We start from the raw sequence: 26841 nt of genomic DNA, 5'->3' as shown, positions 1-26841 counted from the left end.
ATTAATTACAATTTTGCCTAATCTGAGGATTTTGATAGTCTTATTAAAGTGAGGATAATGCTGGTATTCACTGTCACTCAGGACAGAGGGTCATAAGACAATAGGTCTAAACTGTAGGCTGAAGCACATATATATATCACGGTTACAATCAATGTTTTAATGTATGGATATATGAAAACAACTTTCTATTGTGCGCTGTCACACAAGGGCAGGGATATATATATACAGTGTTAGAAGATCCAGTACACAATGTACTGGATCTTCTCCAGACACTTAACTTTAGGACTGATGTCAGCGTTGGCCTGTACATAGTGAAGGTGTGAGAACCGAGGATTGCGGTCAAGTGGGTAGTGGGAGGTATTGACTGAGGGCAAGCACCTACTGAACGTGACCACACATCCCACCTGACAAATACCCACATCCACCAACCCTACCACTTCATTACCTTGATACTGCTATTCAAGTTGTGTGCAGTTAGTTTTGCTGCCGATGTTAGTGAGTTGCTGTGACTGGCATTGAGATTAATTGTATTTGCACCATGTTTGAAGTGACTAGAGTGCAGCACGGTGCAGGTGTGCCTTCACGTATTGCAAACCTGTCCCCCCCTCCCCCAGTGTCCCCTCCTCCCCCAGTGTGCGAGTATTTAAGTTATACAGGAACTCACTTGAGTCTGGACTCTGGCTCAAGACAAATTCTACTCAAGAGTAAGTTGTGAGGACAGACCCCCCTCCGCCTCCCCTAAACCACACTTGGGGTGAGAAGACAGCCACTTGCAGAGATGAAATAAACAGGCGTGAATCAAGGATCCCGATGACCTTTGGAATGTGTTAGTACAAGCCATTTTCTTATTGTAACCAATCAGAAACGCTCGTTAATATGGACAAATTACTACTACTATCTTGGCTGCCTTTGACTGCTTCCTATAGAGGAGCATAAGCTATTCATATTAAAAATAAAAGATTTTGTAGATTTTTTTATTTTCTCTGTGCCGTATGTTCCCTTAAGAGGTGTTGGTGGGGGGAGAGGGGTTGCACGAGGTTGGTGTTAGGGCGGGACCATCCGTGGCTGGTCGCTACTTTATTTCCATCCATTAGTTGTCCCATACAATTCGGAAGGCTTCGTGACTGACCGACCGACCGACCGACCGACCGACCGACAGACAGACAGACCGACCGACCGACCGACCGACCGACCGATCTATCTGGAGTGAGCAGCAGTATGCAGCATTAGGTGGTACACAGTTCTGGCCCGCTACCTTGTTGTTGTTATAGATTCAGCTACTCGGAACAAGTTCCAAGTAGCACGGGCTATGGTGAGCCCGTAGTGGACTTACCTGGCACAGGAGCGATGCTCCCCGCTACCTGGCGGTGCAGGCAATTTGAGGTCGGGGGGGACTCGCGCTGTCGGGGGGGGGGTGGACTCGCGCTGTCGGGGGGGGGGGGTGGACTCGCGCTGAAGTGAGGTATAGCTCTTAGTGCCCAGCCTACTAGCTTTGTAGCTGTTGCTCTATACTAATTGTGACGTTCGAATTCTTTGTCGAATCTGGTTTAAAAGTTGTGGATGGAAGTGGCTTCCACAAGGTCTTTCAATGCATTCACTTGTCCTCTCGTCCTGCTCCCTCCCTCTTAGAGGCTGCCCTTGTCCATCTTGTCGATTCCTTTCAGTATCATGTATACTGAATGGGGGGGGGGGATTTAGTGGAATCAGAAAATCCCTAAACTGGAGAATGATTGCAATGATCATATTCCCCCGTTTTTTCTCTCCAAGGTAAAGTAGTTGCCTTAAAACCTGTCCTCATAGCTTTGCCCTCTTAGCTCGGGCACGGGTCTTATTGCAAACCTTTGTACTTCCTCAATTTTGGTTATATCCTTCACAACCTGGAGAGCGCATGCGCCGTGACAACAGGACATTTACCCTGCACATATGTTCGTTGTTTGTAAACATTGTCCTGCAGTTATGTTTCCTCCGTGGCGTCAGTGAAGAGGATGTGGCTCAGAGAAGTATCTGGTTGCTTGAGGCTAGTGAGGCAAGGTCAGGAACGGCTCGTGACGTCATTATGCTTTAAAGTGTTAGTGTAAACATTCTCTGGTCTTGTCAGAATAGTGCTCTGAAGATTAACATATTTAAGTCTTTACATAGCTGGCAACTGTGTTTGATATCCAGTCTTTAGTAGTTATAGTCTTATCTTATTCTTAAATAAATTGCAACTAGCCTAAATGTGGTTTTCTTTAATTCTTCGAGGGCTGTAATGTTCAGAGTAGCTGAATCTTAAAAAAAAATAACACCTGTATATCCGCATTTCTAAAAGTACCCTAGGCTATATGAAGGGCTACATAGATTGTCCAGCGCAATCTGTGTGAAATTAAAATCCCCGTCTCGAAGGATGATTGGTCATTCAGGGGCATGTGATCAGTAGCTGCTGAAGCACAAGGGAGTGGCTAAAGATATTGCAAAGCTTCAGGTACCTCATCTCAACAGGTCTGAAGGGTCTAATGAGAATGGACGTTAAGTGGCGAGATTATAACACCTGGAGATTAGTCACCTGCAGCCACCTGCCACAGGTCAAACGGTAGGCCATCATTATCCTGAGAATTGCCAATGTCCCGTTTTCTATTCGTAGGTGTTCGGGTAGGTTATCTTCATAGGATTTCGGGGCTTAGCGTCCCTGCGGCCCGGTCCTCGACCAGGCCTCCTTTTTGTTACAAAATCCAACCCCTCCCCAACCCCCCAACCCCCCAACCCCCAGGAAGCAGCCCATCTAAATGATGCTAAAAATCCCCATCACACAGAATGGTTAGTAATACAACGGCACGTGATTAGTCTGCACTGGCAAACTCTTGAGTGTATTATGAGAATATATCATCATGAAAACCAGAGTGAGCAAAGTAATGGCAGTGTTTTTACCGGACAGGGCAGTGCGGTAATCTTGGGTCCTGTCACACCAAACTTGATTACTTTGCCTCTTGTTAGGTTATTAGTTCTGTCATTAAATCGTTATTAGATTGCACACCAGATTATATACTGCGAACAATTATGTCTAAATTTAAGTTAAATATTGGAGTAAAGTTTATTTTATTTATAGTAAGATGCAATGAGGCCGAGATTGGCAACTTAACCAGGGAGACTTTAGACATGGAAGTAAACAGAGATTAGATTCACAATCGTAATAAGAGGGCCGCCGAAAGTGATAACGCCCCGGGTGTGGAGGTGTGGGGAGCAGGCGAGTTTACACCATCTGGATAACTCCCCCCCGTTGTTACAGGGGGATTGGCTGCACCACCTGCGCACTGCGCACCCATTATGTTCACTATTTACGCCTACGTCCATTGGGGCTGCTGTATCACATGAAATGTGGCTAGACACACAGTGTGATAGATATTAGTTTTGCTGTACACGTGTCGCTCATTGGCTGGGAGAGGCCGAGCAGTAATAGCAGTCGAGGTGTCCGTTTAAGCATAACACTTAAACGCTTGTAACGTAACGCTTGTCATAATAGGGACACGTGCTGAAGCTCATCCAGAAGTTGTATTACCGTATACTCGCCTAGTTGTGCTTGCGGGGGGATTGAGCTTTAGCTCTTTGGCCCCGCCTCTCAACCGTCTGTAGTGATGTAGTGTTTGTATAATTTACATAAATGTAGCCAATTTACTTCTCACGGCTTACGGGCTATTCATGCCCGTGTCACCTCTTGGGTGGCTTAATCTTTATCAATGTTCTCAGGGCAACAGTAACAACAAGGCTGGACGAGCTTCAGCCTATCTGGGTCATTTATTACAGCAAGTGTTACCGACTGTCTGCCCAGCTGCGCGACCTCCACAATCACCATAAACCTCTCACTACTGTACCGGAAAAATGGTATTTTTTTTATTGCGTCGGTGTTAGATCCTTGATAAATCAGTGGTTAAAGTTGGTTCATTGTGGCATTGTAACCCAGCGTGTCCGTCCTGGTGGTCATACTGGCTTAGTGCGTGCTCCTAATAATTATAGAGCATTTGGCAGGTATGCATTGGGAGACTGTTCAGCGGAATTGTATACAATTTGGCATGATTGTAGAGCGCCTCCGGGAAGAGGATGTATGCTATAAGTGGTTTAGCCACGGCCCGGGGAGGATCTGGCTAAACCTCCAGGAATTCTCAAAACACATGGAATAAGAAATCTTGAAGAGAGCAAGGAGGGACGATAAGAATAATGACGATAGTGAGGAAGAGCGATGCAATACAAGTAGTTAAGAATGAGGGAGGGAGGGAGCCGGTCGGCCGAGCGGACAGCACGCTGGACTTGTGATCTTGTGGTCCTGGGTTCGATCCCAGGCGCCGGCGAGAAACAATGGGCAGAGTTTCTTTCACCCTAAGCCCCTGTTACCTAGCTGTAAAATAGGTACCTGGGTGTTAGTCAGCTGTCACGGGCTGCTTCCTGGGGGTGGAGGCCTGGTCGAGGACCGGGCCGCGGGGACACTAAACCCTCGAAATCATCTCAAGATAACCTCAAGATAGTTACCTCGTACTCTTCGCCTTTCACCACAATGTGATTTTATCGGTTTTCATTCTCGCGTTATTACCTGTTCTTACACTATATCTAGGCCTTTGTGTTCTTTGTGGTTGTTAGATGATGTAGCTTCGTTACCTAACTGCAGTCATGTCGTGCATGCGGGAGCATCCCTGCCTCAGTTGGGTCTATCGTCAGTCATAAGGAGGCTAGAGAAGGTATTTGTGAAATATGTTGATAAACGAGTTGATGAACGTGTTAAGTGCCGGGGTGATTGTGTGTACGCGTGTGTGCGCGCGCTCGTGTTGACGTACTTGACAACAGTTTCTCTGAGCAAGAACTTCATACGCAAGACTGACTAGTTTGTGATGCTCTTGAATACAACTTTGCAAGTGTTAATGGGTCTGATATTGGACAGCGGAAATGTGTCTTGTCATGGGGTTAAGAGTAGCTGTCAGACACGAGAGGTGGGTGTTATCAAACAAAGACCCAGCGGTGCCGTTATCTTGAGATGATTTCGGGGCTTTAGTATCCCCGTGGCCCGGTCCTCGACCAGGCCTCTACCCCCACGAAGCAGCCCGTGACAGCTGACTAACACCCAGGTACCTATTTTACTGCTAGGTAACAGGGGGCATAGGGTGAAAGAAACTCTGCCCATTGTTTCTCGCCGGCGGCCGGGATCGAACCCGGGACCACAGGATCACAAGTCCAGTGTGCTGTCCGCTCGACCCGACCGACATTTGCCGTCACGCAAATGTCCTCATCAACTTAGACTCGTTCGTCGAGGAGGTCCTGTATGTGGGTATCCTGAAGTGCATGGGGACGTGGGCACCTGTGTACTCTTTGGGATTAAGCAAGTGTAAAAGCGCGCGCATTTTTTTGCGCGCGTAAGTGGATGGGAGGAGGTAGAGAGCAGACCCGAGTATGTGTTGGGTGGCAGGCAAGCCTAAGGTAAAAGATCCTTCAGACCCGTCATTGTGGCGACGCACCACTTCTTCACAGCTCGTGGTACATTAACTGTCTTTACTATACGCTAATACAAGTCTCTTTTAACAAAAAATGACTTTCAGAGTTAATATATTTGTAAAACGGTGTTGTTGCTTATGCAGATAAGACGAGGATTTGTTGGCCAGGGCACAAGGGGGAGGGTGATGGCCTTGGTCAGTGTGTGGCCACGACAGGGGGTGGTTTGTGATGTGTTGAGGCAGAGGCAAGGTGTGGCCCGCAGGTGTGGGGGGCGGGGGTCGACCGAGAGGGGGCCTCGATCAGTGTGGTTGCAGGACGGGGTAAGGTGCCACACTTAAGGTTGCATGATAAGGGTGATAACAAAGATGGTCGATAACGACCTTATCTGCTAAAAGTCCGTCTCTGGTAGCAGGCTTCACGGGTTACAAATACTCGGGTTAATACAGACTCGAGATGTGGTTACTACTGTCTGTATATATGTGCCAGTAAAAAAAAATGTACGTAGAATGAAAGGCATATTTATGTAAAGTATGGAAGGGTGTTCTCGCATTGGCAACGTTCATCATATAAAAGCGGCGAGTTGGTGTAGTTTTAATTTAATTTAACAAGTTGGTATAATTTTAGATTGTATAGAAGCAGCCAGAGAACAATAATACACAAAGAACCCCATTAAAACTATTTACATCTGGCGCAGCGAACTAGCATGTAAGGAGAGCAACATTCATGGACTGACTCAATAAAATCGGCAAATTCCTAGACGTTACTGCAGTTCGGTTATAAATGTTTCTGGGAGTTTGCATCACTTGCCGATGTTGACCTGGCTAAATGTGAACTGTCGGCGAAACTATTCGCGCACCCTGCATCACTGTGTTGCAATGTTAGAGAGAAAATCTGAATTTATGGTTATCTTGAGGTTATCTTGAGATAATTTCGGGGCTTTTAAGTGTCCCCGCGGCCCGGTCCTCGGCCAGGCCTCCACCCCCAGGAAGCAGCCCGTGACAGCTGACTAACACCCAGGTACCTATTTTACTGCTAACAGGTAACAGGGGCATAAGGTGAAAGAAACTCTGCCCAATGTTTCTCGCCGGCGCCTGGGATCGAACCCAGGACCACAGGATCACAAGTCCGGCGTGCTGTCCGCTCGGCCGACCGGCTCTCCAGGGTGAAGTGTATTAAATGTTAAAATCTCAATGTTTCATTAAAAATTGTGTATTACCGGGAATCTTGGTAAGATAAGCTAAGTTTGCCCGGTGTATCCAGTGCATGCACGCCAGTAATATTTCCACCGCTGATATGCATAACTAAATTTTATGTACCTAATATACCACAAATGTAAACTACTTAGTCATGTGCGTCTAGTACCTGAACACATTACATGACTGTAACCTTGCGGCCTCTGACAAGACTAGCATGAAGTCATTGAAGTCATACTGTACTTGTATACAAAAACATACCCTGTTAGTATGCACTAAACCCCAAAGGTTTAGTACATTGAATACGTTTGGGATCAAAAAGGGGATTTGGAGTATAAAGACTGGTAGTATAGGCCTACTGGTAGAGAAACAAGTGAGGGGGTGGGGGACGAGAACGATAGGGTTAAAATGCTATATTACCTCCCCTCGCCATTACGGGCTCACCATAGCCCGTGCTACATGGACACTTCGTCCTGAGTAGCTAAATCTGAAGCATCATCATCATCCCCTCGCCATTATTCCTTAGCCTAAATTAATGTTCATGCTCTTCACCTCTGTGAAGAGCAGAGGTGCCATAGGCACAATCAGAGAACACTGTATAAACATCAGAGGTCCGCGGTTGTTCAACGTCCTCCCAGCAAGCATAAGAAATATTGCCGGAACAACCGTGGACATTTTCAAGAGAGAACTAGATTTATTCCTCCAAGGAGTGCCGGACCAACCGGGCTGTGGTGGGTATGTGGGCCTGCGGGCCGCTCCAAGCAACAGCCTGGTGGACCAAACTCTCACAAGTCAAGCCTGGCCTCGGGCCGGGCTTGGGGAGTAGAAGAACTCCCAGAACCCCATCAACCAGGTATCAACCAGGTAATGTTAGTGAAATGAGATGAAGGATTGATACAAATGGGAAGGCTAGGAACAAATGTGTGCACACACGCAAAGGCTCACCATAGCCCGTGCTTCTTGCCCCGCTCCTGTGCCAGGTAAGTTACGGGCTCACCATAGCCCGTGCTACTTGGAACTTGTTCCGAGTAGCTGAATCTATAACAACAACAACAAATGTGATGGCTATGGTGGAAGCTACTAGCACAGGTGTGACACGAGCAGCGAGGCGCCTCCATCTTCACACCCTTACTTAATGGCCTCACAGTTCAAATTAACCACATTTAGCAGATACTAAATGCCACCTGCCAGTATTAAATCATTACATTCTAGATGTTTAACATGCTACACATTGCAGAAAAGTTTAGTGTGTGCTTAACTACTGTATTAGTACTAGTGATGTACCCATCTGAGAAAAAACACAAACACACACACACACACACACACACACACACACACACACACACACACACACACACACACACACACACACACACACACACACACACATTCTTATTATAAATGTATAGATTTCAAGTGGAACGTGTTAAAGTATTATTCAATATGGAGAGATTGAATGGAGTGTATGGGCTTCACCATTGCTGATGGAAACGATTCGTGGCATTGTAGGGTTTTTATTTGGTAGCCTAATAGGTGGATGCCAACCCGTTCTCCTAATAGTGCATCGCATTTTGACATACTTTACTAAAGATTTACCAAAGACCAAAAACTGTTGTACACAAAGATAGCAGCTCGCAAAGTTGATGTGATGTCCCGTTTTCTGTGTTTGGGTCCTCTGGTTGGTTAACTTTGGGTGTTTTAACGTTGGTAACGCTCAGGAAGAAGGGCTGTTAACTTAGCTGTTGAATGTCACATTAATCAGACGAAAGAATAATTTGGGGACCGTATATCACTATTGGAAGAAAGGTGAAATTGTTGCTGTGGTACAAGCCGCTGGTATATGGATGACAAGGCATGTTCCCACAGGGAAAGGGGGGCGTCTTGGCTGTAAAGAACTACGTTAGTTTTGGCAGCGGACCAGTCGCCTTGCTTAAAGTTCTGAAAAGAGAAATTTGTAGCCGGAAAATGTCAGACGGCATATTTACATGGGGCAGGGAGATTGCCACGTCACAGCCGGTTCATTCATCACTGTTATACCTTAACTCTAGGAATTTGATCTAATGTATCATCCATCATATTTTCACACCGTGAAATGATGGTAGAGTTGAAGTTGTGGGTAACATTTGGAAGGTTGGTATTGGAACGGCTGTCAAAACTTTGCTACACCATTTTCTATGCCCTGACTTGCAAAGACGTTTAGCTGTGATGTGCTCTGACCCCCCACCGGTTTAGTGCTTAAATACCATCCTACGCAGATTCGTTTACAAAACTTTCAGAAACTATATTTTTTGTTCAGGATTAATACCGTTATCTAGACTAAGAGGCTGGCTGAATGTAAGGTACAGTGTACGGCAGCAGGACATGCATGTTTCTCGCTGTACCCGTGTTATTACTGGAGGAACTTTCACCTGGGAGTCACGAGGAAAGTTCCTGCCGAGTTTGCTGCGTCACGGTGCCCTGCCACCTGCAGCGTTGCCACCTCGGGCGTGCCCTGCTTCCTGGGGCGGTGCCCTGCCACCTGGGGTGGTGCCCTGCCACCTGGAGCGGTGCCCTGCCACCTGGGGCGGTGCCCTGCCACCTGGGGCGGTGCCACCTGCTCCGTGTCCTACCACCTAGAGCGTGTCACCTCGGGTGTGCAGCGCTTTCAGAACTTATTGAATGTAATACATCAGAAACTTGAATTAATGATAACGATGTTGGGAGCAGGAAGCTTCTTACGGCCCCTGTGTGGTCGTAAGTTCCACGTGTCCCAAATAAACTTGTTTGTGTTCTAATTACATCACCTTTTCCCTAGAGATCCACATGTACACAGAGGATTGGTGGTATGTAAAGTCTTAAACTCCAACGACCTCTGTTTCAATGAGATCGTGACTTAACGCAAACCTAGACTGTAGCTGCCCTAGGGATGGCTTCTGGGCTAAGTTTTTCTTATAAGCTTGCACACATGGCTCTTGGAAGATGATACACAAGTTTAAATGAATTTTGTTAAAAATCTTCGATGTAGCCAATAAGATAGACGCATAGCCTAATTACAAAAGAACTTTTTTCAGTGTTTAATTCCTTGGTTGTTATATACAGTATATGTATAGTTCGTATAATGCAAGAATATGAAGTAAGACAAGTGTTTGGATAGTGTTGGCAAGTATTGGTTCCTAGAACATTAAGAAAAATGCTAAGAATGGCAACTTCATGTGTGCTGAAGTGATGACAGAAAACGGGGTACTTTGGAATGTAACCTGACAAGCTCCAGCAAGGGGAAACTTTTCTCACTTTTAACAACAAAACCAGTGTGTGTGTGTTGTCAATTCTGTTAACGGTACATTGGCCAGCGACACATTACTTATGCAGTCTGGTGTCGTTAAAGATAGAGATGGCTCACTTGCGGTTGTTAGGCAAGATAAGATAGATGACCAAAGTACGCATCAGAAAACGACGTTCCGGTCAATGTGTGAGAGATTGTAACTCATCATCCTTTATTGTAACTCATCATCCTAGCAAAGATAAGCTTTTGTTAGTATATTACGCTGAAAAACGGTTTCCAGTGCACTTTAATACTAGTAAGCTTTGCTGTATCCATCTACTTAAGCGTCGTTATATTTTCGCGTATCGAAATGAAACATGCAAGCTTAAACTAAAAAGTACTTAAGCTGCTAATGTTTTCATTCCTTACCATGTAATACGGATTTGCTATTATATTGTAGGACAAAACTTTCACATTTTCTAAGAATGATTGATAACAGATTTTCTCGTTAAAGTCGTTCTTGTACTGTAGTGGTGGTAAATGTGCTGACGGTAATGTAACTTGCTGGCTCTAAGACCCCCATCTCTCAAGTTACTACGTCTCTCAAGTTACGTGTTGAATGCCAGGACGACTACCTTTTATATTTACTTATATTATAGATGGTAACTAGTTTTGTCGCCTCAACTGGATGGTAGAGCGACGGTCCATCATAATTAGTTCCAGCCCAGCTCCTGTGCCAGGCAAGTCCACTATGGGCTCACCATAGTCCGTGCTACTTGGAACTTTTGTTAAGAGTAGCTGAATCTAAAACAGCAGCGGCGAAGGTCTCGCTTTATGCATGTCGGCGTTCAATCACCGACCGTCCTAGTGGCTGGGCACCATTCCTTCCCCCCTGCCCATCGCAATTTTTTATCCTGATCCCTTCCCAGTGCTACATAGTCGTAATGGGTTAGCGCTGACATTTCCCTTCCCTTCTTTAGCTGCTTCTTGAGGTTATCTTGAGATGATTTTGGGGCTTAGTGTCCCCGCGGCCCGGTCCTCGACCAGGCCTCCACCCCTAGGAAGCAGCTCGTAGCAGCTGTCTAATTCCCAGGGACCTATTTACTGCTCGGTAACAGGAGCATCAGGGTGAAAGATACATTTTGCCCATTTGTCTCCGCCTCTACCGGGGATCGAACCCGGAACCTCAGGACTACGAATCCGAAGCGCTGTCCACCCAGCTGTGAGCTTCCATGATTCATAGTTTTGTTTCTTACTCTTTTGGAACAACAACAAATTTCTTGGGAAAACTACGTATTCCGACGGTTCAGAGGTTAATAATGTAGGTTGTGCAATCCTTCAGGCCAAAAGATACATGACAGACTAAAGCGTTACATCTTGCTGAAATGCAAACTGGAGCATTACCCCTTTGTATGTCTCGCTGTTTAACCCCTCAAGGTTTTCTAATTTGGCTTGTGCCTAAAACCTATAATCCAGTTCAACTCTTGGGCGATAATTAGAACCCTTATTAGCTCTCCTCGTTTAGTGAATGCAATCACTCGTGGGCATCGATGGACAATAGGGCCGTTTCTAAAGTAGCCCTGTCCCTCCTCCCTACCTACCTTGAGGTTGACCAGACTACACACTAGGAGGTGAAGGGACGACGACGTTTCGGTCCGTCCTGGACCATTCTCAAGTCGATTGTGGGAATGGTCCAGGACGGACCGAAACGTCGTCGTCCCTTCACCTACTAGTGTGTGGTCTGGTCAACTTACTTTAGCCATGTTATTGTGACTCATCGTAGCCTACCTTGAGGTGTTTTCGGGGCTTAGCGTCCCCGCGGTCCGGTCCTCGTGATTAATACATGTCTAGTAAAGAGTAAAGGCATGTTACTGGGTGCCAAGCACACCCGATTTCAGATTTCATGACTACCACTATTATAACACCTGCTGCTCGGTGTCAACATGTGTGCACACGCCTCTCCTGACAAATTCTTGGCTACCATCCGGCCACGTCATTAATTACCAGGCCATTAGCTTGTCACGCTAGGATTAAGTAGCCTTAAGTGTCTTGTTCTATAATGTGGTGTCTCAAATGTAAGATCACTCTCCTAAAATCTCGTGTTGAAAATGTGTTGGTGTTAAATACAATAAATACAAAATACACATTTTGTAGTGTATTTTTCAAAGCTCGTATTGTCCTATATTTTCCCCAGATGTGCCTCGGTTTTAGGTTGTAAACATGTTTCAAAGAGCACAAGTTCTGTTAACTTCTATTATATTGTTTAAACTGCATCCCGGTGATCCCGTTCTATATATATTAAACAAAGTTGTTGAATACAGTTATTAGTAAGACTCTAGTAATGGCAATGTCTTCTCAGACATACCATAGGATAAAAAAACACTTATGTATTTGTGAAATTTATGTAAGGAATTTACAGTCTCTCGCACTCTCCTGAGTGCTATGTCAAGGCCTGAGTATGTGATTAGGACAAGACTTTTGCATCTCAATGTTTAAATCTAGTCGTTGTCTAGATTTAGATCTAAATCGTTGACGTCTAGATTTAGACATTGAGATGGAAGTCTTGTCCTCATCTCACACTCAGGCCTTGACTAAGCACTCAAGAAAGTGCGAAAGACTTGGTGTAAATTCCTTACATAAATTTCACAAATACACAAGTGTGGTATTTTTATTCTTTCACTAATCTAGATTTCATCACGTATAATGAGTAGTTGGTTAGTATCACTTAGTGACGCCCAATGTCGTTAGTGCAGGCGACGAGTCACAATAACGTGGCTAAAGTATTATGACCAGACCACACACTAGAAGGTGAAGGGACGACGACGTTTCGGTCCGTCATGGACCATTTTCAAGTCGATTGAGAAATGGTCCAAGTCGGACCGAAACGTCGTCGTCCCTTTACCTTCTAGTGTGTGGTCTGGTCATCAATGTCGTTAGTGTTATCCATGACACTTTGCAGTGTCAAGGATAACTTGTTTGGTACTAGCTTGTCAGTTCTCTGGGCCACGGCTGTTTACCCGGACCCTTGATTTGTGTTGTGCTTCACGGCGGCTATTTCTGCTGCTGTGGCTGAGCTCTTGCCGCCACCACCACCACCACACGACCCTCGCCACCTTCCATTTTCACCGCAGTAGGTGGGTGGGGGCGGATGGCAACGCTTCCGGGGTGAGGTCTTGCAAGGTGACCCCGTTATGGTTAGAAATAGCTGACCTAGCCTAATTCAGCGAGACTCGAGGGTATCACTGGAATGTGGCATTTGGTGATAGATGCCTTGCGCTTTGATACTCGTATTTGAATAATTTCTCATATGTCGCCTGCATCTTTGCCAACCAAATGTGCCACCAAGAACTTGATTGTAAGCAAATATGGAATAAGCGAGAATATCTGATCGGATAAATGCATAAAAATTGGCCGGATTGAAGAGGAATTCATGTTTTCTCGGCATGCTATAATTACTAACTGGAATAAAGTGTTAGTTCGTGGAATGTGCACTTGAAAAAAGTGAGTATGAGGGGCTGCAGCTGCATACTTCTCTTGGGAAGGATTGTGGCACACTTCACAGAAGTTGCAAAAGCTAGCTTCTTGGCCAAGCAGACGAGTCGGAGGGTAGAAATAGCCTAAGCTACTCTTATCATTTTGGGATGCATTTTATGTCTTGACTTACTTGAACCTAAGAGTGAGGAGGGCCTGCATAAGCTTCAGCACCCACTGCCTGATGCAATTACTACGGCCACAGCTCCTTGCCCTTACTACGAGCACTGGCAGGTCTCCAGCTGGCCAGCCTTGGACCCACCGCCAACACCAGCACCACTACCACCACCTGCTCCACCAACACCACCACCTGCTCCTCCAACACACATCGCGAAAAGAAATTGAGCCTTTGTGCACCATAGACCCGTAATTGTAGCAGCTTAGCAGCACACACAGAACACAAGACTTAGGAAGCTGCGCTAGGCCTATAAACCCATTCTAGGTAGCTCCTTTATGTCTACCCAAACTTTTATTTGTCTAACCTACTCTTCAACCAGTCGAGGCATCCCACATTTGTTGCTCTATTTGTAACACGAATCTCCTTCCAAACCAGCATTTACCCAGGTTGTTCAGTAAACCCTATTTACTCTGCAACCTGTTTTTCGCATAACCCGTTTAACTTGACCAAATACTATTCGTTGATTCTCTGTTGTATACAAATACTGGTCGCATTCAGGTAAATTTCGATACCCCCTTCTGATCGCTGGACTAGCCATCCTATTGGGAGTTGACCAGACCACACACTAGAAAGTGAAGGGACGACGACGTTTCGGTCCGTCCTGGACCATTCTCAAATCGATTGTGGGAATCACAATAGACTTGAGAATGGTCCAGGACGGACCGAAACGTCGTTGTCCCTTCACCTTCTAGTGTGTGGTCTGGTCAACATACTTTAGCCACGTTATTGTGACTCGTCGCCTGCATCCTATTGGGTCTTGCCGAAGGAATTAACCAAAGTGAAGGCCAAATGATCCTGATCATTGTGCTTACTGCCAGATACACTTGTTAAGAGTAACAAGTAGTACATTCTTCACACGAGATTGTGCTGCTGCTGCTCCTCGAGCTGCCATTACTCTGATATCGTCAGTGAGTAGCACTCCAACCCTTCGTATTACACAATATATTCGGTATAGAGGGTGGGAGAAGGAGGGAATATTTATATTTTAAGAATATTTCACGTTTATATTAAAATATGAAATAGACGCGAGTGGACCATATTTACTTTCCTCAATGAGCTACTATCTCTAAGAATATGTAGCTTATTCCTAGACCGCGTCACGCCTGCCATCCACGATCATTTTATGCCTTTACAATGACTTGTCTGATTTTTTTTTGTCATTATTTTGTTATACAAACAAGATTACATGGAGCTGCACATGTGAAATGGGTGACTCCGAAGAGTGACACATGTGCAGTTTGTCACGCTTGGGTCTTTAGGCGGACCATTCTTCCCCCCCCCCCCCCTTGTACCATCATGTGTACACCAGTTGCCCCGGGTATTGGGGTCAATAGGTTTGTGGTGTGCTTGACGGGAGGCCGGGGTGACTCCATCAGCAGCAGCTACGGGCTCACCATAGCCCGTGCTACATGGACACTTCGTTCTGAGTAGCTAAATCTGAAACAACAATCAGAAGCAGTGACGGCTCACTACCATCGTCCCCACCCTTGGCCTCTCCCTACCCCCCCTACCCCCCCCCCCCCCCCAACTCTCATTCCCTTCTGTCTGTTGTTGTTTTTAAGATTTGCTACTCAGAACAATAAGTTCCAGTAGCACGGGCTATGGTGAGCCCGTAACTTACCTGGCACAGGAGCGGGGCAAGAAGCACGGGCTATGGTGAGCCTCGTGGACGGGAGATGTCTCCCATGATAGTACACTATCTGAGTGCTTCTGTCTATGACTTCTGATTAGTATATATTCATAATACTGTTGCGCGTGATCTCTTAGACAGTAAAGCATAAGAATCCGAGTTTAGATCAGGCTAATTAACCCCCCTTTCTTTGATTTTGCACTAAGGACAAACATTGTAGAGGGTTCGTTTGGCGGCCACATAAAGAAAGATCAGTTATTTCCAGTTCAGCTGCATGTGTGTGTACCAGTTTTCATCATGGCTAAGCAATGTGTTTTAGTACTTTTAAACACCTGATTTTTTTTGTCTTTTTGGGTCTGTATATTTAGTTTCCACCTATATTTCCCACAGTGTTTCGCCCATCCCAGATACTCGAATGCCAGTATAGCGATCGCTCATTCCTAAGGGAAAGCTTCAAAAATAATTAAATAAATAAATATAAATGTTTATTTAGGTAAGGTACATACAAGAGATCTTACAAAGATTGATGGATTTATAGATAGAGCTAGTACATACAATGCCTAAAGCCACTGTTACGGAATGAAAGGTAAATTCCAAATGTCTAACTCGTTCAGAGTGAATATCTGGTAAAGTTTCTCTTGATCTATTTTGGTAATGTTTGTTTGTGATTGTGTATGTATGTATTAACACGATGTACTGAATGGGGTGAGAATAGCTTGAGCTACCTCATCCCTTTGTGTGTATTTTACCTCGATAAACTTATTTCAATTTCTCGATCGACATTTTCATGTATAGTTGTGTATGAACTTTGTAATTTGTGTTGTACAGGTGAATGGCGGGTCGGTGGCGGCTTCGGCAGGGCTGCAGGCAGGAGACGCCATCGTCAGCATAGGCGGGAAGGATGCACTCTCTCTCAGGCACAAGGAGGCACAAGAGGCCATCGTCAGGGCCGGAAACTCCTTCGACCTCGTCGTTCAGAGGTGAGTACACGAACACACGAACTTAGTATCTTAAGGTGTATCGAATGGTGAGTATCTTACACACGAACTTAGTATCTTACGGTGTATCGAACGGTGAGTATCTTACACACGTTGTTGTTGTTTAAGATTCGCTACTCAGAACAATAAGTTCCAGTAGCACGGGCTATGGTGAGCCCGTAATCTTACACAGGAACACACGAAGAGGTGAGTATCTTGCACAGTACACGAAACAGCGTCCACCGGATAAAGGGTCTTTACAAAATGTAATTGTGCTGCCAGTAGTCTTGCTGTGTTCTGCTAAAGGAACTGTTCAATTTGTTCAGCACCGCTGTGGCAGGATTTTGTAGACGCGGTTAAAGGGAACTATTGCACGTTCCTCCATGACCATTCCTGATCCAGGTCGGTGGATTTAACTGATTAGATGTTTAATATGTTCTATCGTCTTTAGTCCTTGATGAACGTTTAACCTTTCACATTTACTATTGGATCGGTACGAGTCATTATCACTCTCGTGAGAAAATAATCCCTAGCTATAAGAAGTTTGTGAGCATCTCAGTCCTGGCGGCTTATTGCATCAGACAAATTTTGAGCTCAGCAGTTAGTTAGTTTAGTTCATTTATTATGCACCCCATACCCATCTTGTGGGCGGTAGTGGAAAGGGTTACAGAGGCACATAATGGGCTCAGGGACTGAACCCCATAATTCATTTAGCTAAGCAAGTTACAATCTTGATGAGCTAGTTACAAAATTCAATATAAGTCATCACATCAACAATGGGTTCGAGATCGACCTCAAGTACGAGCTCAGCAGCGCTAATGTTTATAATAAAGATGGGTCAAGGACAGCATTTAGAAGCTCGGAAACCGTTAAATAAAGATTTAGCCAACATGCTTGAGGAAAATGTGGTCTGCTTGATAAGAACATAAGAATAAAGGTAACTGCGGAAGGCCTATTGGCCCATACGAGGCAGCTCCTATCTACATACAAAGATTAATCAGGTGTAATTGGGCTGTTATGTTGAACAGTGTCTTCTGGGTTGGCATCGTTATGTTCTGGTCTTGTCCTTACTCTCATGCTGGGTAGAGTAAATAGTTCCGTGATTTGGGTCAACTGCTAGTGATGGTCCACACTAGTAGAGGATGCTGGCCAGTGTGTGGGGGGGGGGGGAGGGATATTCAATAAACGCGAGTGCCATTAGTGACACGCGCTACTGCTGCCACCATTTAGCCCTAATTTGGTTAACAATGTGAGGGAGAGGCGTCGGGCAGTCTGGTTGTATTTCAACCCCATCACCCTGTCCTACCGCCACACCCATCCTCTCCACCCGTGTGCTCGCCTCTCCCCCTCCCAACAGTAACCCTGTCTCCCCAGGTCTCCTTCACTAGCTCCCCCCCCCCCTTCCCCACCAACAAGAACTTCTCCACTAGCGTCGCCCCCCCACCAGCACCCCCCCCCCCCCTCCCACTCTCGCCCTTCTGCCCCCTACCAAGGCTGTTGGTGTCCACAAATTCCTCCTCCTCCTCCTCCTTGTCTTGTGATTATACTGCCCACTCAAGTGACGCTCTTGTCACCCGTATTTTGTTGTGCTGTTCGTAGTTTGGTCGTATGGCGTGTCTTGGTGCTGGGTGGTGGTTGTTTGAGTCAGCTACTCCAACAGTTTGGTAGCACGGGCTATGGTGAGCCCGTAGTGGACTTATCTGGCACAGGAGCGGGGCTGTGCTGTGTGGGTGCTGTGGTTTGCTGCATTTTGGGTATTGTGGGTGTAGTGACTCCTTAGTGTCGTAGTGTTATTGTGTAAAGTGCAGTAAATGCTGTATCTGTAGTTCATATGTGTAGGGACTGTGGAATAGTCTACTTAAGTTTGTGGTGTAATGGTGTATAGTGTTCCACTTTGCAAAGCTCCTTGAAATATAAATGTTACAAAGTAGTGACCATTAAATGTTGGAGCGCGTGTAGTGTAGTGAACGTTGAAGGTGTTGAGGTAATACTGCCATGACAGCTTGGGGTCCTTGCCCTGCTCCACAATTTAGTCTGCAGAAGTTACTTCTTGGAACGAAAACCATTACAATTAACTTGCGGCTGTTAAAAATTAAAAGCTTCATGAAGCCAGTGTGACTAGACACGCGGAGAATCAACTGATGTACTTGATTCTTATACCTTTCACTACTGTTTTAATTTGTGTATAATTTGCCCTTCCATAGGTTTAGCGTAAGTAGTGTGGTATACTTGTTTGTGGTATATTTCGTGTATACCGCTTGTAACAGTTACTTTATCATGGGGAGGCTTGAGATAAGATCTGCAGGGCTTAAGGTTCGCCGCCTTCTGGTGCTCAGTCTTCATCTTAAAAAATGCTAATTTAAGGACTGGAGATGGGCATTTGTTGTAATTCATGGCTGGATGAAGAGGGCACGTTTATTATGCATCTGTCAAGTAAGGTTTGTTCCAAGTGACGCGGTAATATTAGAACTGTACCTGTATATGAAACCTTTATGAGAGAGATATATACAAGAGTTGTTACATTCTTGTACAGCCACTAGTACGCGTAGCGTTTCGGGCAAGTCCTTAATCCTATGGTCCCTGGAATACGATCCCCGCCGCGAAGAATCGTTTTTTCATCCAAGTACACATTTTACTGTTGCGTTAAACAGAGGCTACAGTTAAGGAATTGCGCCCAGTAAATCCTCCCCGGCCAGGATACGAACCCATGACATAGCGCTCGCGGAACGCCAGGCGAGTGTCTTACCACTACACCACGGAGACTGCCAAACAGTCTCAAACAAACTTTAACAAAACTTATAATTAATGTAACCAAAGGTCTTTTGGGGGAATGGTTGTTGTGAAAGGTGGTAGGATGACCCGCAACACATCACACGTGGGAGTTATCTTGAGCGGATGAAGTGACCTGACTAGTGGTATCCTTAACATGTGATAACGCGGTGTTGACGGACACGGGAGACATCTCCCGTCACGCAGGGTGCCCTTGCACCTCCACAGATCTCAAGAATCAGCTCTTGATACTGGTAATGGCTCAAAAGGGCCACCACTTACGGGCTATTCATGCCCGTGCCACCTTTTGGATGGCTTAATCTTCATCAATCAATCAATCTGTTGACGGACCACATCTCCATAACTTCCAGTGACACGAACACGCGCGCACGCTCAACTTTAGTACTTCCACTCTGTACTCTACATTACTCTCACCAGACACCAAAAGCGGTTATGAAACGTGACTGTTCCAGAATGCATTATTAAGTTATTGCTCAAGTTTTCAAGTAACGAAGTGTCATGTAGTACGCACGCAAAGTTCCATCATTAGCACCTCGTGGAGGTCTTCCACAGTGAGGCTGATAATGCTCTGGGCTGCTGGCGAGAGTGGTTTGTGACCCGACGTTGATCGTTATCTTCTAGAGTTATGTTGACATGATTTCGGGGCTTTAGTGTCCCCGCGGCCCGGTCCTCGACCAGGCCTCCACCCCCACGAAGCAGCCCGTGACAGCTGACTAACACCCAGGTATCTATTTTACTGCTAGGTAACAGGGGCATAGGGTGAAAGAAACTCTGCCCATTGTTTCTCGCCGGCGTCTGGGATCGAACCTAGGACCACAGGATCACAAGTCCAGCGTGCTGTTCGCCACAAACCCCTCACTTTTTTTTTTTTTTTTTTTTTTTTTTTTTTTTTTTTTGCAAGTCTTTGCTCTGTGGACCTCTACTCCTGCTTCGTCCACACTATTGTTGACGAAACAAGCCTACAAGGGAATTCCTGGTGCGTGTGGAGGACCTGACCTGGCTCCTCTACTGCCACCAATAACGCGGTGCCCTGCTGTGTCACCCTCACCTACCTCAGCTTACACGGTGCGTCCTCTGCGGCTCACGTACACACGCTCACTTGCACATAAATTTAAATACGTTTTCACAAACAGCGCATACCCCCCTAGGTAGTATTCACCGCATTTTTTCTACGCAATAAGTACTTGATCAACGAACTTGGTAAGAACTTTAGTCAACATTTTGTTTCGGGGGTTTATATAAAAAAAATTTACCCAGGGTGAGATCGGGGAAGCTGTCTACATGTCCTTAGAATACTCAAAATCTATACACACTGCGTAACCAAGCGAGTGTTGGATGGAAAAGAGGGCATTACATTTGGCGAGGGGGTAGCCTACGCAGGGCACGTGAGACTTGTTGATGGGTGTTGATGGTGGTGTTGAGTGTGTGTGACAGTGTTAATTCAGCGAGGGCATGTGGGCCCGCGGCGTCATTCTACCCCCACCACACACTAGGCCACGGCACGCAAGTGCTCCTTTAACTTTTTACCTATATATAAGTAGTCTTAAAAACTTTTTTCTTGTAGTAATATAAAATGTTAATTAAAATGTTTAGCTAAGTGTAGCCGGCGGGCAGCGTATAAATTTATCGTAGGGGGTCAGGATGTGGGTACCAAGAGTCCATTCTCCCTGCAAAGTTGGCTGAAGCTAGTCCCAAGTGTCCTTATACACATCTATCATTATCAATCTGTCCTCATGGAAGAGATGCCCCTAGAGGTAACCACTTCAAACTACTACACACACATATTATATATTCCCTAGGTTAAGTTAAGGTTACGTTAGGTTAGGCACCATTGTTGCGTTACTACGGTGTTGTTCGGAAACGGGAATGTAAAATTAAAAAACTAGATTATACTCTAGAATTTTATGTACAGAAAACCAAATTCTTGAACTTTACAAAGAAAACGAATGACAATCTTAAACCAACGATTTACCATACAATAAAGTTGGAACTTGAGAATATTTTCTGTTTAGAACAAATGGTTCACTTGCCAGTTTACAAGTAGACTATTATTCCAACTGAAATGTTTTCGGACAATACAGATAAATCGGATTATCTTTATATCAATGAGAAAATCTGCAGGAGCCGGGATGAGGATTTTTTTCAGACCACCAAATATTTAGATAACTGTCCAGCTAGTGAGAGAATGGGTTTGGTGTCTCGTGGTTAATCACTTTACCCTGAGTATGGGCACGTGTGTTGTACTAGCTTACACGGTCGGTAACAAAATATATATATGTGTAAGTCAGTGTAAAACTTAATTATGGTCTTAGTTGGCACTTTAAAATGGTTTTCATGACAATTGGCAAAGGCTTAAATTTATATCAAATGAGATAAGGCGCACATACTCGGAACGTAAGTACGCCATTCACACGTGCAAAAGGTTACACGTCCTCTGATGAATGGACGCACGGACAGGGGAGACATCTCCCGTCACGAAGGGTGCAGTCGCATCTCCACAGATCTCCAGTATCATTTATTGATACTGGTAATGGCTCAAAAAGGCCTCCACTTACGGGCTATTAATACCCGTGCCACATTTTGGGTGGCTTAATCTTCATCAATCGACGCACGGACGAGCTGACTTTGCTGGTGTAGACGGCCTAAAATTAAAGCTATTCCTTCACCTTTCGGTATTAACGATTGTAAACAATGTTCATTCCGTGGCATGTTATATGACGTAAATAACACACGTTCACGAATATATAAATTAATATATACGTTCACGAATGTAATCCAACACGTGCAGAAGACAAAAGGATTCCAGAAGCAGCAGCATCTGGGGTTCCGGAAATTCTTGGGACGATCCCAGGTAGAGGCTAGACGTGTACATTTCTCGCCCCCCCCCCCCCCACACACACTGATGGTAGCGTTTCTAAGTGTCTGGTGTAATTAACTAGATACAATAGGGGGGAGAGGGGTAGTTTCAGATAGAATATTATATACTTAAGACAATGACAGTCGACAACTACGCAACGCTCAAGTGTTAAGTTTTTCTGGGTGGGAGCCTTTAACTTGGTGTCATGTTCCCCTTGCCTTAAATATTTCATTAGTTTCCTGTTTTACATTTGACAAAAGCAGAGTTTACACAGTTTTATAGAACTATTTTGAGCAGTAAAGTAGTTAAAAGAAAAATTAAATGCAAAGTAGGCTTGCCTCAAAGTAGGCTTGCCTCAAGGCGAGCCAATTTCATAGTATGTCACAACGCTGCTAAGACAGTCAAGCCATTTCACATCGTATTAGTAACGGGAGAAAAATGGAGATACCTGGTGATCGTAGGAACTTTTAAAGTGCAATAATACAAAGATAAATTCTGTGGACTTCCAATTCGTCCGAGAAATGTTTGCGTGACCGAGCACCAATGTCTGGAATGGAAGGAAGACGAGGAGTAATTGTTGTAAAGCAATAACCTGGAACTAACCAAAACAATGTGGGTGTGATATTGTTGGAAGAAGAATGTTAATGAGACTTCCAAGCATGTCTAAGACACCAACTCGTCAGCACAAAGAGTGGCATCCGGGCGACCTTGAACGGATATCGTAGTGATCGTTTAAGGCATCTTGCCTTTCCCTCAGGATGTTGAGAGAGGCGAAGATAGCAACATCAGCTACAGTTCCTTAATTACACAACGCCAGTCCTCTTACAATAAGATACAGCTGAAAGCTTTCTACTTAATAATTTACATATATATTGTTATATGGTACCTTTTAAAGCTCACAGCCTCGTTAATTGGCGGTGGCTTGTATTTATAATAAAGCACAGTTACAAAATGTTAGTTGTATAAAAATACCTGCTTTTATTTGTATAAAAATACCTGCTTTTATTTGTATAAAAATACCTGCTTTTATTTGTATAAAAATACCTGCTTTTATTTGTATAAAAATACCTGCTTTTATTTGTATAAAAATACCTGCTTTTATTTGTATAAACTAAACTAACTTTTGCATGGATTCTTGGATCACGTTAGATGTTGCCCGAAACGCTATGCGTACTAGTGGCTTTAGGTGGTGGTGGTTATAGATTCGGCTACTCGGAACAAGTTCCAAGTAGCACGGGCTATGGTGAGCCTGTGGCTTTAGGTATTGTATGTACTATCTCTCTTTAAATCCATCATTATGTATGTAACTCAATGGATGTACCTTTGTCAGGTATTAACGAAACACGAAACAATGGTTATAAATTGGATAAGTTTAGATTTAGGAAAGACTTGGGTAAATACTGGTTCGGTAACAGGGTTGTGGAATCAATTACCGCGTAACGTGGTGGAGGTGGGGTCCCTCGATTGTTTCAAGCGTGGGTTGGACATGTATACGAGTGGGATTGGGTGGTTATAGATAGCTGCCTCGTATGGGCCAATAGGCCTTCTGCAGTTACCTTGTTCTAATCTAAATAATTTGAATATTCACCCTAGGGCAGTCCGGCATCCGGTAGAGAACAAAAATGGGTGAGGGAGACTGAGGTGGGTGGGATGGTAAGAAATGTAAACACTGACTTAGCTGCATCACGGTCGCTGGTGGACGGGTGTAGGGGTGGTGGTGGAGGGGTCCCTTTGCCTCAGAGAAGAGAATATAGAGTACCCAAGGGAGGCTTGCGAAGCTCCCACGCATGTACTTGTATATTAGTCTTCTACCATTCCCTTGTATTTTCTTAATTTGATTTTAAACTTTATTACACTGGTTACATGAATGATACAAAAATGTCAAGTTTTATCATTTTTTGTTGTATTTGAATTAATAATGTTACTTTTATTAGAATTACTGGTATTTTTGTATAATATTACTTGGCATATTATTATTTAGATAAACAAATTATAGTTATTGGTAGAATAATTTTGCCTGTGAGAGATTGCAGGCAAACCGTAATCTCCAAGTATAATCTCGTCTTTGCGTTTTTAAACATAAAATATTGTTGGCAAGCGGGAGCCCATCTCGAGAGCTTGAGCCAATTTTATGTCCTATTATTCTTTTGCAAGATGTTTGTCAACAACGACAATGTTGACATTGTAGATTATATAGTGTGTGGGTGTGTAGGGGTGGGGGTGTATATGTGCTTGTCGTTCCAGGTTCTTCTCCCTCTCTCCCAGTCCCTTCTCTTCTATATTCCTTCCCTCTTCTCTCAACTTTTCTTTGTGCTATGACCTTAGCTTTAGGAGGTAGTGACCAGCATACCCGCGCCCTGATCCACCGTGACGGTGCCACACAGTACCCACCCCACACACTTACCCCCACACACACATACCCCCCTCTCCTACACCCCTACTCCTACCTCCACACACCTACCTCCCTCCCCCCCCTCTCACACACCCGTTTCCTGCCAAATAACATTAATGACAAAGCGTTCATCGAGGAAGCCACAGTCGCTGTATGTACCATAAGGAGGCGGCTCTACTGGGGCACCGACGGTCATTATGTTTCAGATTTAGCTACTCAGAACGAAGTGTCCATGTAGCACGGGCTATGGTGAGCCCGTTGTGGACTTACCTGGCACAGGAGCGGGGCTGTAACTATGTTCGGCATTAGGAAGAAAATGGACTAGTTATATTTTGGAGCGGTAATTATGGTAATAAAGACCAGGCATTAATGCCTGACAATATTATTGTTGTATTGGGAACGACGACGTGTGATCTAGTGGATGGTGTAACTGGATTAACTTGCAGAATAAGGAACGATTAATTACTATTTTTCTGACAAGACTAAATATTTTAAGATTAATATTTGTTCAAGTTGTGAATAAGGATAATACGAGCGCGCTTTAAAGTTTGGGACGATAAGTTTAACTCTCCACATTTCTTGAGTGTCCAGGCCCCGGGAGTGTTATCTCAGCTGTGTCCCCAAAGCATCCTCGGGAAATGACTGACACATTGCTTCACCCTGACCTTACGGGCGTAAATGTAAAGTTTAACTGACGGTCGCATCGCTTTTAGTGAGTGGCGTGTTCCAGTGATAACAAGGCGAGGCGCAGGTGGGGACGGATGAGGCTATCTAAGCTGCCCCTTGCTCTTATACCTGGTTCCTCACACCTCTCTCCACTCTTATGCTCTTATAGTCTACGCTAAGTAATAATTTAATAACTGGAGAGTATGCAGGCGATGAGTCACAATAACGTGGTTAAAGTATGATGACCAGACCACACACTAGAATGTGAAGGGACGACGACGTTTCGGTCCGTCTTGGACCATTCACAAGTCGATTGTGATGAGGAGAGAGTAGTAGGCTTAACCCGTTCGTTGTAATAGGGTCGGTGTCAGCTCCAAGGAATGAATAACTCATGCTCAGCCAAGTATACCTGGTGTATGCCTCAAGTGAGTTAACTGAGTTCTACTCCCCAAGCCCGGCCGGGGGCCAGGCTCGACTTGTAACTAAATGACATGAACCCTAAAAATAAAGCAATGTGGTAGGCCTATACGCAGTTAAGTCTGTCTTGGTAGTCGTATATTCTCCATTTAAAGTGTTCAACTTGGAAATGTACTAATATTGAACCTTAATTAGTTCTTTCTGAAAATTGTGATTAACTGTGTTGTCTGCCTGATTGATTGATTGATAAAGATTAAGTCACCCAAGAGGTGGCACGGGCATGAATAGTCCGTAATTGTCTGCCTGTTGTTGCTTTTGAGATTTAGGTACTCGGAGCGAAATGTCCATGTAGCACGGGCTATGGTGGACCCGTAAACCTGTCTCTGTCTGCCTGATTGATGAAGATAAGCCACCCAAAAGGTGGCACGGGCATGAATAGCCCGTAAGTGGTGGCCCTTTTGAGACATTACCAGTATGAAGAGCTGAACAAATCCACAAGGGCCGTGACGAGAATTCGAACCTGCGTCAAAGAGCATCCCAGACGCTGCCTTGACTGCCGGTTTCAACTCTTTTTGACCATGTCGTAGCTCAGTCAATTAAGGCAGCGTCTGAGATGCTCTTGGACGCAGGTTCGAATCCTCGTCACGGCCCTTGTGGATTTCTTCATTTGATGCATCACGTTATTGTGATTTTTGTGTGTAATCAAGAGCTGATACTGGAGATCTGTGGAGGCGCGACTGCACCCTGCGTGCCGGGAGATGTCTCCCGTGCTGTCTGCCTGTGCAATGCACCTATATATACTTGGGCTGTGACTCCCAACACCTTACGGGCTATTCATGCCCGTGCCACCTCTTCGGTGGTTTAATCTTTATAAATCAATCTCCCTACACCATTGTTTCACTGTAACTAAATGCTATTTGTTATCCTCAACTACCTCCTCTTAGAGCATATACCACTTGTTCATAACTTTGCTAGTTTTCTTACATCCATACAACTTCCAGCTTTCACCTATGTCCCCTCGTTTTGTTCATTATAAACATTTATATTGTCTACTTGCTAATGCCTATTTGAATCTTGTATGTCGTAATCGTATCCCTTTTACTTTCAAGCGTGGAGGTGTCCATTTCTCTGCATTTCTTCATAGCTCAGTCCTTCAAGTTTAGGGACCAGTCACAAAGCAAATCTTTGAATTTTCTCTAGGTTTTGCCTCGCACGTAAGAGTTCTCGTGTAGGTTCCTGAAGACTACACGTGTAGTGGCCAACTTTGCACGTGCCGCTGATGTTAAGATGTACCTTCCGGAGATCTCTCTCCCTCCCTCGCTGCCCGCCTCCCTGCACCCTGGGGTATATTTAACTTGCTCCGCGACACTTTCCGCCCGTTTCTTTCTGGGGCCACCGTCTAGGCGTTTTATACACTCCGCACCCCCCTTTCCTCCTCCTTTTCCCCCCAAACAGCTTCCCCCCCCCGAACAGCTGTCACCGCTACAACCTAGTTTTGCCACCAGGAACTTGGTGGGT

The 26841-nt window shown here is 44.9% G+C and overlaps 1 protein-coding gene across 41 annotated transcripts in view; it reads left to right on the top strand.

The window, feature by feature from the left end:
* Window positions 1-26841, top strand: part of Zasp52 (Z band alternatively spliced PDZ-motif protein 52) — a 123981-nt gene that overhangs the window by 52052 nt on the left and 45088 nt on the right. For all 41 annotated transcript variants that reach the window (XM_045764949.2, XM_045764948.2, XM_045764945.2 and 38 more), the window contains exon 2: window positions 16053-16204. In XM_045764949.2, coding sequence (XP_045620905.2) covers window positions 16053-16204 — 152 coding nt within the window. The remainder of the gene's footprint in view (window positions 1-16052; window positions 16205-26841) is intronic.

Source organism: Procambarus clarkii, chromosome 69 (genome assembly GCF_040958095.1).
Source record: "Procambarus clarkii isolate CNS0578487 chromosome 69, FALCON_Pclarkii_2.0, whole genome shotgun sequence".
Classification (NCBI taxonomy): domain Eukaryota; kingdom Metazoa; phylum Arthropoda; class Malacostraca; order Decapoda; family Cambaridae; genus Procambarus; species Procambarus clarkii.
Note: the sequence above shows the minus strand (reverse complement) of the source record. Positions and strands in the feature narration are given on the sequence as shown.